This window comes from Tachypleus tridentatus, chromosome 7, assembly GCF_004210375.1.
Source record: "Tachypleus tridentatus isolate NWPU-2018 chromosome 7, ASM421037v1, whole genome shotgun sequence".
Classification (NCBI taxonomy): Eukaryota; Metazoa; Arthropoda; class Merostomata; order Xiphosura; family Limulidae; genus Tachypleus; species Tachypleus tridentatus.
Window position 1 is genome coordinate 159007756 of NC_134831.1, and position 12425 is coordinate 159020180.

At 33.6% G+C, this 12425-nt stretch overlaps 1 protein-coding gene across 3 annotated transcripts in view; it reads left to right on the plus strand.

Annotated features, from left to right (window-relative positions):
- The first annotated feature begins 432 nt into the window (after positions 1-432).
- LOC143258187 (apicoplast pyruvate carrier 1-like) overlaps positions 433-12425 on the plus strand; it is a 32577-nt gene continuing 20584 nt past the window's right edge. The window contains exons 1-4 of one of the 3 annotated variants that reach the window (XM_076517189.1): positions 433-674; positions 2262-2563; positions 5031-5157; positions 8955-9082. In XM_076517189.1, the coding sequence (XP_076373304.1) occupies positions 2304-2563; positions 5031-5157; positions 8955-9082 (515 nt within the window). In that variant the 5' untranslated portion in view covers positions 433-674; positions 2262-2303. The other 2 variants (XM_076517191.1, XM_076517190.1) reach the window with 2 other exon arrangements.

Genomic DNA, 12425 nt, shown 5'->3' on the forward strand with positions numbered 1-12425 from the left:
TGTTGTTGTTGTTCGACCCTGATTGTATTGATTATTTATTTTAGTGATTTATAACAATCTGTGATTGTATAAATACAATCAAATTATATTAAATTCGTGGTAGAAATTTAGGTTTAAAAATCCTCGAACCGCATGTTGAAAAAGTTAAATCGCAAACAAATTTTGATAGAGACACTGGGTTTATTTTTAATTTTAACTCTTTCGCCCCTGCTCACCCCTGTGGGTTAAAGAACATGTTTCACAACGTTTGGAGCGTTATATTCAACATTTTTACTACTTACGTCAAAGAGATAGTATCAAAAAGTAATTTATAATTTAAATTTTGAAATTATATAAGTTTTAATTTTTAATTTAAAAGTAACTGTAAATAAAAAAACTAAGTAACGGTTTTTGTGTATCACATAACACGTCCAGTTGTCTTATTGCTCAATTTATATTTTATTACGCTAACAATACAATATGTACAAGTAGATATTAAAAACTCCTATTTGAGACATATTCAAGTTAACAGTTGTTTTGGATGAGCCGTTAATAAGTTCGTTCTGTACATGCGCATTCCAACAAAACCAACTGCTGGTGACATTTCAACGATCTTGGTGTACAACCTACGATCCATTTCAGAACACTGTACTTTAAAAATCGCATCATATTGCTGTGAAGACACATAGTACATTGTAAGTAGAAAATCTATACACTGTTGATCTAATATTTGTCCTAGGAAACCAATACGAAATTAGGAACTGAGCAATATAGACACTTTCTAAGAAAGTTGAGATTAATTCAGTAAATCAATAATAAATTTGATACTGTGAAAACATACAAAAAGTAACTTCAGGACTGAGAAAATCAGAAGTAATAATTTCCGGTCGAAAGAGTCACTGAGAACTTCCTCATGGTGTAAGCTGTTAATCCATTTATACCTATAACTGAACTATTACTCTTAGGCTATTTATATTTACGACTAATCTGTTACTGTTAATCTTTTTTTATACTTATAGTAATCACTTACTGTTAGCTATTTATACTTTATAACTAATCTATTACTGTTAGGCTATTTATCTTTATAAATAAATTTTAAATGTTGTGCCATTTATAATTATAATTGATCTCGTACTGTTTGTCAACTGATGCTCGTAAGAGATATTATACTGATCTTTACTGTAAAGTAATATATACTTATAGCTAATTGCTTACCTTTAGTTAACATAAACTTATATTTGATTTCATCTTTCAGAAATTATTTGTTCTTTATGTAATAAACTGCCATTGAATTTCTTATGAATAAACTTAAAAAATCAAAACATGGTGAGAAGGGATATTTGTTCCAAACAGTGTTTTTTGATGATAGTTTGCAGATTATGAATTATGAACACATTTCAGTATGATATTTTTAAAAGGAAAATCAAATAATACCAGAGTAAAGAATTATGCTAATTATTGCTAAAAAGTATACAACTATTTTCTTCTAAAAATAATAGCAACTCTTAGGTTCTTGTGGTCCATGTTTGTAATATATCTTTGAGAATTTTGGTCAACAAAATAAATTTTAATATGATAGAAACATAGCGAATTAAAAATTTTAGTCTTGCTACTTTTCTACCAACGCTACTCAACAGTTGTTACTTTTTAAACAATGATATAAATAAGTAAGTTCTTAAACATTTTATTTCTATTTATATATTAAAAGAAAACGTTTTTAAAATGATCAGTTTTAACTTTGAGTTCATATACGAAAATCCCATCACTGATAATTTTCAAAGACAAAACTGCTATCAAATTTCTAATTTCACTGACACTAGCCGAAGAAGTTTACTACTGAGGTACCTGTCGGTTCCTTGTTCTATCCTAGAAATTAGATATACATACTAGGTTATGTATGGTTTATTATCCTATTCTAGAATATTTCTTTATAAGCTACAGTTTCGGTAGTATGAAAGGGTGGAGATGAAAAAATATGTACAACTTACGTTGAAACTCTTCGGTAAAAGTATTAATTCGGATTAACAGTAGTACACTTCTGAATATAATATCGTTCTATATAAATATTTGAACGTTTATCTCATTCAATATACACCGATAATAAAGGTTGCTGTTCCAGCACAGCAGATGGATGTAAAAATGTTGTTTTAGGAACCAACTCTTGTTGGGTATTTTACTTTATCTTTTATCTTGCGAACATCACCTTCAGATGCTGTTTGTATTGTTACTGATAAAATATAAGGTTTTGTGAGAAGATTAATTGTATTATTTATCATTTCTAGGTTATATACATCTAAGGATCGTTTCATTTCTAATTACCAGAAATGAAGCCTCGTCCATTTCTTGCAGTTTCCGGATGTTTTCTTATTTATCTTGGTCTTGGTACAATATATCTATTTGGAAACATCACTACTTACCTGACATCATACCTCAGAAAAAGAGTTGACAATAACACGACATATGAACAGACTACCTGGATCATCTACACAACTGACTGTTTAATTTCATTTTTCTTCTGTGGAATTTGGCTAGCTGAACGGATTGGACATCGGTCTAGCATTCTAATTGGTACAATTATTTTCAGGTAAGTGTGAATTTAACGTCTGATATACACACCTAATTTTTCTATAAGTGTAATTACATCTGACAAGATAAAGTAAACTAAATTGTTTCTTTTCGTTAGAGAAGCAATGCAGAAAATAAACCATCACTGATGTGGGTTTTAAGTTTGCATTTTGATAATTCTAAGACAATTATTTTTATATATACTAACCAAGACATGAATTTAATTAAACATAATCCATGTTCTTTTACAAAACATTTCTGTAATACTAGGATTTTGGGTTCAAGTGTCGGTGTGGACATAGCACAGATAGCTAGTTTGGTGGGTCTCTGTTTAAAAAAACAACAACATACAAACCAACAAATTTCCTAATTCCGTATATTATTCTAAATTATGTCTACACTTCAAACACGTGAAGTAAGTAAATATATAAGAAAATGCCACACCCATGAGCGTGGAAAGCAGAGATAGAAGATTATTTTAAATCAAGGTAGATAAAAATTCGTGTTATTGTGTTTTTATTAAAATCTACCATTCATGATCATGAATCGGTTATAAGTGTCATCCTGTGTGTTTTTATAAGTATGTAAACTTATAAAAGTTTCCACTGATGACGGTTCTACTTGTGACTGGAGAGACGACTCCAGCCAGCATGCAGAGGCTGTTTGTGTTGTTTCACTTTATGCAGCTGTCATTGATCGGGAAACAATTGTCTGTTGCCGTGAGTTGAGCATTCCCAAACCGAGAAGGCGTTTGTATCTAGCATAGCGTCGAAACACTGATGGTTGTTGGCCCGGCATGGCTAAGTATGTAAAGGCGTTCGACTCGTAATCCGAGGGTCGCGGGTTCGAATCCCAGTCGCACTAAACATGCTCGCCCTTTCAGCTATGGGGGCGTTATAATGTGACGATCAATCCCACTATTCGTTGGTAAAAGAGTACCCCAAGAGTTGGCGGTGGGTGGTGATGGCTAACTGCCTTTCTCTAGTCTCACACTGCTAAATCAGGGACGGCTAGCACAAATAGCCTTCGAGTAGCTTTGCGCGAAATTTAAAATAAATAACTGATGGTTGTTTATTTAGTTTTCAATTCGTGCTGGTGAATTTCCTGATGATGTTAGTCCAACAACTAACTTTGATCTTTCTGATGTTTTGTTTGCAGGTGAAAATGTGTTAAAAGTTCAGGTCCAACTTCAGTTGTGAGTCGATGTTCAGCTGTTTGTTTACCTCCTTGTCTCTGAGGTGTTTATCTCATTTAGGTTTGATTTCATCTAGTGTTTCACATACGATATCTTTGATGTGGGTGAAGTTGGTAGACAGAATAGCAATAGCAAGATTTTTGACGAAGGTGTTGGTTCCATAGTTTCAATTCCAAGATTAAGGCCCATGGGGAACTCGCTATATTTGTTCTTTTTGAAATTTAATCAATATCGGCATGAAACAATCTTTGATGTAACTGCAGACGTAGACTGTATGGTTATAGGTCGATGTAGAGCGTGTACTAAGTATGATTTTGAACCATAGTTGAAAAATGTTGTCGCTGGTAAATCGAGGACTGGGAAAGCTGTAATGCAATACTCAGATACCATCTGTAATATTTAGAAAAAAATACCTATAATAATTAGAAAGCTGTCCCTGTAATAATTATAAAACAGTACTTATAATAATTCGAAAATTTACTTGTAGTAATTACAAAGCTGTACGTGTAATAATTAGTATCCTTGTCCATTTTGACCTCAAACACAATGCCAGTGTATTTTCTTATCTTGAAATGAGTTAAACCACTATTTGTAACATTCTTAGTCCGCTGGTACATATCATATTGTTATTGTGATAAGTACCATCCACACCATTTTCATTCCACAGATGAATATCATCCATGTATTTCTGTAATGTAGTTCATTCACAATATGCTTCCTCTTCCGATACACCAAGCTTCCAATGATATTAATATTCACAGAATTCTTATTCTACTCTTCAGCGTTTCACGACGCTACAATAATAATGTCATGTGTTCACAACACTAAAGTTTGGAGCTGAATTACTTGCGTTGGACACGACACTTAGCTTCAAACAAACAAACAAACAAAATACATGTATATGCCTCCCATCTCGTGGAACAGCGGTACATTTACGGACGCGTAAAGATAAAATTTGAGGTTCAACTCCATAAATTGAACAAAGCAGATACCCAAATGTGGCTTTCGTTTATTTATAAACACAATAAATACTATACCTTCCAAAGTAGTTCCTTTTGTATACTTATATGTACAATTAAAAATTAATTTAAATTTAGAATGATTAACTGTTAATCCGATATAGTATTACACAAAACGATACTGCAAATGATGAATAAACTGTCCAATATGGCACATAAAAATATACCTAATGATTTATTTAACATATTAAATTTTAAAAACTTTCAGTATATAATTTTTTAAAGTAGATCATAGACATAAATTACATTGAATGTGTTTTATTTATTTTCAGTTTCGGAATAATTGCGACATACTGGACCATACAGCACAGCCTGGGAGCTACGATTGCCACCTTAGGAATGGTCGTTAATGTTGGGTTTATCTGTTGTTATGGTTTTCCGTTAGCTGTAGCAATGGAAGTATGTACAACCAGTTAAGTTTCGTAAATTAAAACTTTAAATTTACTGTTGACAGCTGTAATAAAATATAAATGTGTCAAATATGAAAACAACAGGTGAATAGAAGTTAATGTATCAGAAATAAATATAATCTTTAAAAGAAGTTTTCATGTATAAAATTGTTGCTTATAAAGAATCCTTAAAAGCGAAAATGTTATCTATAGTAGTCCATTTTGAAGTATTATAAAAATATTTACTAAGCATTATAAACCAGTTATGGTCATACCCAAAGTCTGTTTAGAGTGCAACGAATAAGAAGTGTTTTGAAATGAAGGAATAGGCATTATGAGTTTTCTTCATATTTTGTTCAAACTTAATTCTTTCATATGTATTGATTGTCCATAAATATATGGTGTTGGTGACCTCTACTGCAAAACAGTTATGTTGCTAAGATATGTTCCGCTACTACAGTGAAAGGGCAGACAGGTATTCATATTCCTCTAATAGAAGTACAACGTTTTAGACATCTGTCCATTATAGTTTTAAGTTGTGGCTCTAAAACTGTTAATTATGTGTGATTTTTCCTATTTTTCACATTGTGTTTTCTTACAAAAACATTAGATGCCAATAAGAAATCATTATTTTATTAAATTCACAATTTCTTTCCATTGCTACAATATCCGCAAAGCACCATTTCAAATATTTTTCAAGTATTTTATGATTTTAATTTGTTATAAACTTAAAGAAACAAAAAAAATGAAATCAATACTCTGCAGAAAGAACTAACAAACAGGGTATCCCAATGGGTTAATGCATAGCCATCTATAATTGTCATACTTTTTGAACCAAAGAATGAAATTATCTGTTACATTGCTCGAAGCTAGAAGTGTTGAATATGTTCAGCAGTATTTATTAGTCTGCAGCCCAACAAACTGACCATTTTATGTTTTCTATTTTGTTGAAAACCTACAGTGTTTCATTACTAACATTGTTCTTCAGAATGAGTTATGAAAAATGCTTTCACTATTTTATTCATTTTTATTGTGAAATATCACTATTTTATTTGTTATACTTGAATAAATATTTTGAAATGAAGGAATAAGCATTATGAGTTTTCTTCATATTTGTTCAAACTTAATTCTTTCATATGTATTAGATTGTCCATAAATATATGTTGTTTTTGAACTGCTAAGATTGGAAAAGTATAAACCAGTGTTCTAAAACGTGCTTTAATCAAAGTATGCATCATTTGCTTCAACACACTTTTGCTAACATGTAACGATGCTGTTTATAATCCTGCTGTAGAATTCAGAGTTTATATAGTCGATGAACTCCCTGAAGGCCTTTTCTGCAGCTTCGTGGTTTTGAAAGCGTTTATTGTTCAAAACTTTGCAAAGTGCTTAAAAAATGAAAATCTGTAGGGGAAAGGTCTGGGGAATAAGATGGTTAAGGAAGAACCTCGATCCCAATTCGTTTAATTTTTGGAGCGTCATCCTTGACAGGTCTCATGACACAGATTTTGTTAATATTCAGTCAACTCACGCGGAACCCACTTATCCAACGTTTTCGCAGGAATATGACAAGTTTTGTCGCAGTTGTTTAGGGCATGAGGTGATCCAGTGACAGAGTTCTGAGTTTAAGTATTTCTTGCTCATTAGGTTATAGATGTATTAAAAGAATTACTTACTGCAAATCCGTTATTGTGGATTCTGTCGATTGTGTAATATATTTTTAATATATAGTAGAAAATTGTGGATGACGTAATATAGCTTTAGTTGCTTTAAAATAAATATAGAATATACAGTTTGTCTTATTTAAATGTAATTCTTGATTTTTATCTCAAATTACATTTAGGTTTGAAAGATAAAAAGATTATTAATTTTTAAACTTAGTTTTAACTTACGACTGATTTTTAGAGTTTGTTAATCTACACCATTTTGTAATCTGTCTACAAATTGTATTCTCCATCCCTTATTATTGTAGTTTAACAATTCAATAACTTCTTATCGTCTGTATTTGTACAACTAGTTACCAGCTCATGTGTTCGAAATGTTCTTATATAATTGCAAGTTAGTTTCTCAACTGTAGCTGATACGAGGCAGAACAATGTTGTTAATTTAAAAAAACTTTCTGAGCTGAACGGGCACATCCAACAATAGACAAATTAACAATTGCAGCTATCGCTTGTTGAAAAGAGAAGAAAAATTTATTCGGTTAAAACATTAGCTCTACAAGTTCTTCTGTTGTAATCTTGCATTGTATAATTTTTATTTCAATTTCGTTTGACTTCTTTCTAACAAGTCACGGTTTGTAAGGTCTTTAATTTGAACTGTTATTCCCACATGTTGTGTCCTCTGATTGCGAATGTGAAGTAATATTTTCTTAACTTAAATTTTGCAAGTGCCAGACTTTGTACTTATAACAAAAACATGAAAACTGCAGACGATATACAGTTGTATTAGAACGGTATGTATCAAAGCTACATTTTGACTTTCTTTGGCATTACTTTGATACTGTTATTGATGATTTATGATCACTGTTAAAAGTTATATAACTGGATTTTCGAGAGCAAAATACTCTTACAGCTAGATAATAAATATGTTTTTAAATCGGGTACTTGATAAAAAAGATCCGTGAGAAGTCACACCATAGCCATGCAAAGATAAATGTGGCGACTTGTAACAAGTGAGAATACATGATAAAACTTCCAATCCCATGCCCCAGCCCCGTCGCACCAAACATGCTTGCTCGTTCAGCCGTGTGGGCGTTATAATGTTACAGTCAATCCCACTATTCATTGGTAAAAGAGTAGCCCAAGAATTGGTGGGTGGTGATGACTAGCTGCCTTCCCTCTAGTCTAAGAGTGCTAAATTAGGACGGCTAGCGCAGATAGCCCTCGAGTAGCTTTGCACGAAATTAAGAAAAACCAAAACCCATGCCCCAAGCAACAGCAGACAGCGTTATGAGTAAAGAAGATGTGCTTCCATGACATATTAGTTCAACTATCGCATACTACAAGCTTTTGCAGAATAAATCAGTTGCTCATGGCTGTCGTATTCATACTGAAAAAGTTGCTAGTTAGACCATTGAAATGCGCCATGGTTATTTTTTTCAAGAGAAAATGGGAATTAGTGTGCTTTAGAAACTAAACTACGCCTTCCGCCTAAACACTCTCTCAAAACAGAGAGAACGTGATCAAACTTGGTGACATAGACTGTCTCCATGTAGTAAAGCTCCAAAATCGTTTTAATATAACGTACTCAATCATGAAGAAGGATAAAAATAAGAAAGTAAGGTTTGTAAAAAGTAAAACTATTGCACAAAATTGTTAAACCTCTATTAGGGAGTTACTTTAATGAAATTGAAGAATGGAAAGTATTATACATATAAACACGGTTAAGTACTTTTTTTTATTAAATAATGTGGTAATATTGAAGTTGGTGAATATCTTTATAAAACTTCTGTATCTTTATTGTATCCCATTTTATAGTTTGTGTGTTTTTGAATGTCGCGCAAAACTACTTAAGGGGTATCTGCGCTAGCCGTCCTTAATTTAGCAGTGTAAGACTAGAAGGAACACAACTGGTCATCACCACCCACAGCCAACTCTTGGGCTACTTTTTTACCAACGAATAGTGGGATCCATTTTATGGTAATTGGAAATGAAAATGACATAAAATATGTATATCAAGAAAAGCAAGCTTCTAATTTACACGTGAGTCTAAACTGCATTTTAAATAAAGACCTTACTTGCTTGAGTCTAAACACTTGTGTTTTTATATATTAAGAACTATCACACAAACGTTTATCGATTGCAGTGGTTCCCCAACAATAAGGGTTTCATAGCAGGAATAGTATCTTCAGGGATGGCCTTCACGCCAATTGTAATGAATAACTTGCATACATACTTTTTGAACCCAAGTAATCTTCAACCTGACGCTGACGGGTGAGTTTGTTTTTTGGTTTCACGGTTGAAATAATGTCTTAATTTACACCAATAATATATGCATTAATAAAAAAGCAACTATTATACTAACATCAATATATTAGTAAAGACAATATTGAATACGTCAATAAAGTTATTAATAAATACATTGATAAGCCCAATCATCATGCGACATTAATACGTTAATATGTACAATTATAGATATCATAATAAATTACCCCCGCTGGTACAGATGTAAGTCTACAGATTTACAACGCTAAAACCAAGGGTTCGATTCCCTTGGGTGAGGTTAGAAGATAGCCTGATGTGACTTTTCTATAAGAAAAACACGCATACATTTTAATAAAGTTTACCTTGAACACACCAATTAAGCCAGTAATGATCACGCTAATAAAAACAAACATTAATAAAATGAAGTATAGATACACTGATAAAGTAAATAATAGATATTCCACTAAAGTCAACAAATACAGTGATAACAACACTCATAGATGCAATAAATTAAAACATTATTAAAGCAAGCCGTCGATGCTTAATATTGTATCCGAACATGGATACATTAGAAAAGCCAACAATGATATAACCATGATATACATTGTTGGATACAATAATGAAATCATCCATCTGTACTTTAATAAGTCTAACAATGTATTCAATAATCAATCCAACTATCTAAACCAGGGGTGTGCAACAGGCGGCCCGCGGGCCACAACCCGGCCCGCCAAGCCATTTAGTGTGGCCCTAGTTGTTGTAATCTAACCACGTGGCCTGATCTGTAATCCAACGCAAATGGAATATTTTTAAAAGCATCGATCCTACGGGATTCCCAGGCTTCGACTCGACAAACTTCTAAAATTATCTTTGCTAGAGAGGAGCAGGCCGAATTCGATTGGTCGGCCTCCTTAGGGCATGAATAGGTGACGTGCACTAGCACTATTGTCTACGACTCAACGTCATGTCCTGAACCTCGCCTTCGCCCACTGGCGACAATTTTCCCTAACCTCTGCTGTCCGTCATTCATTATTGGTGAAAATTTTATTACCTTTACAGTTACTACAAGAGATTGAAGGTAAATTGATTATTATTTAGCATATTGTTGTGACTTTACTGAATTTATTAAAATTTTTGCTTTCAGATGCATCTGATTCTATGTACAGTGTGACCTCGTTATTCGCGGGGTTACGTTCTTTACCCTCCCGCAAATAGCGAAAAACCGCGAATATTGGATGCAGTTTTAAAACGTATATGTATGCGATTATATACTATATGAAATGCTTCCCAAACACTAATGATACTTATACTCATTGATGCAGTAATAATGTAGCAATATTGCATACTGTTATGTATTTCACTAAATTGTACCGTGCGTTACCGGGCTGTGCTTTGCCGTTTGCGTTGTTGGGGAAGCTGAGGCAGTCAGCCAATAGCAGTCCAATCTTGTTTGGTGAAGACGACAATTGATAAAACGGCTTGATTGAGTAAATACAACAGAAATCTCCTCGAAAAGCCCTTTCAGTCTCTGTGACCTACAAAACGCAGTTCGCGCATAACCCGCGAATATGCGGGGCCGCGAATGGCGAACCGCGAATAGGCGAGGTCACACTGTATTTTGCTATTCTCAATTAATTTAAGTACCGGAAGGCTATGATCGGATGCCAATTTAGAAACATGTGTTTCTGTCCATAAGAGGTTCCATGTGTAAATAAATTCTATGTTTTTTCTACTTTGCTATTTTCGTGAGAATAATTTTTGTTTTGATTTCAGGGCTAGTAAAATGTCAGCAGTTAAGAAACGAAAAATTGATGATGAGGGAAGGTTATTCAACAGTGAATGGTGCACAAAATATCTTGTTGTCCCACATAATCAAGATGTTGTCTGCCTCGTCTGTCAAACTACAATTGCAGTCATGAAAGAGTACAATATTAAGCGACATTACGCAACTAAGCACTCCTCCCAGTTTGATGAAATTGTTGGTCAGGCACGAAAGGACAAAATTGAACATTTAAAACATCCATTGAAAAGCAACAAGGTGTTTTTACCACTTTCAAGAAAAATTCAGAACTGGTGACAAAACTGAGTTTTAAGCTTTGTGAATGTATGGCAGAAAGGGGAAAGCCTTTCAGTGATGGAGAATTTATTAAAAATTGTTTAACAATATTCACAGAATATGCATGTCCAGAAAAAAATATTTGGTGGAGCAAACTAGCCTTTCCCGCTTTACTGTCTCACGCAGGACAAAAGATCTTTCAGAGGACATCAAAGAAACTTTGAAAGAGAGATTGAATTCGTGTGAAGCTTTCAGTCTGGCTTTTGATGAAAGCACTGATATCAATGACACATCCCAACTTGTCATTTTCATCAGAGCTGTTACTGCAGGCTTTGATGTTTTCGAAGAGTTTTAGATATGGCAAGCCTTTCCTCCACAACCACAGGACAGGATATTTGTGAACAAGTGCTTAAGGTTGTAGAAAAGTTTGAACTGAATCCTTATAAATTATGTGGTGTTACAACAGATGGTGCTCCTTCCATGACAGGTAGGACAAATGGATTCACCAAGAAATTTCTAACTGCAATTGGAGCACAAGACGTAGTTGTAAGCCATTGCATTATTCACCAAGAGAGCTTGTGCACCAAAGTTCTGGATTTTGCAGAAGTCATGAAAATGTCGTCCAATGCGTAAATTATATTCGAACACGAGGATTAAATCATCGACAATTTAAAACTTTTAGATGAGCTGGACAGTGAGTATTCAGATGTTTTGTACTTCTCTGCTGTACGTTGGCTTAGTAGAGCTGCTACTTTGAAGAGATTCTGGAATCTGCGAGAGGAGATTAAGTTCTTCATGGAGAGCAAACGTCAGAATGTGGACTTCTTGAGCAATGAGAACTGGCTGAATGACTTAGCATTCCTCACAGACATTACACAGCATCTGTCTGATTTAAACTTAAAACTACAAGGGAAAAGTCAACTTGTGAATAAGTTGTTTGAGCATATTTGTGCTTTTGAGAAGAAATTGGAACTTTTCCAGGTTCAGTTGAGAAGAGCCATATTGACCCATTTTACATGTCTTGCAACCAGGAAACTGGAATTTCCTAATCTGGATTGCAACAAATATGGAACCAGTGTACAAAAGCTGCGTGATGAGTTTGCAAACAGATTTCAGATTTCAGACAAACTGAAATTAGATTGAAATTGTTCGCTCAACCTTTTGATTTGGCAGTGGAAGACAGTCCTGATGATTGCCAAATGGAACTCATTGAACTGCAGGCTGACATGGACACTAAAAGGAAATTCTCTGAAAACAGTTTGCTAGACTTTACAAACTCTGTGTACGTGAAAAGTT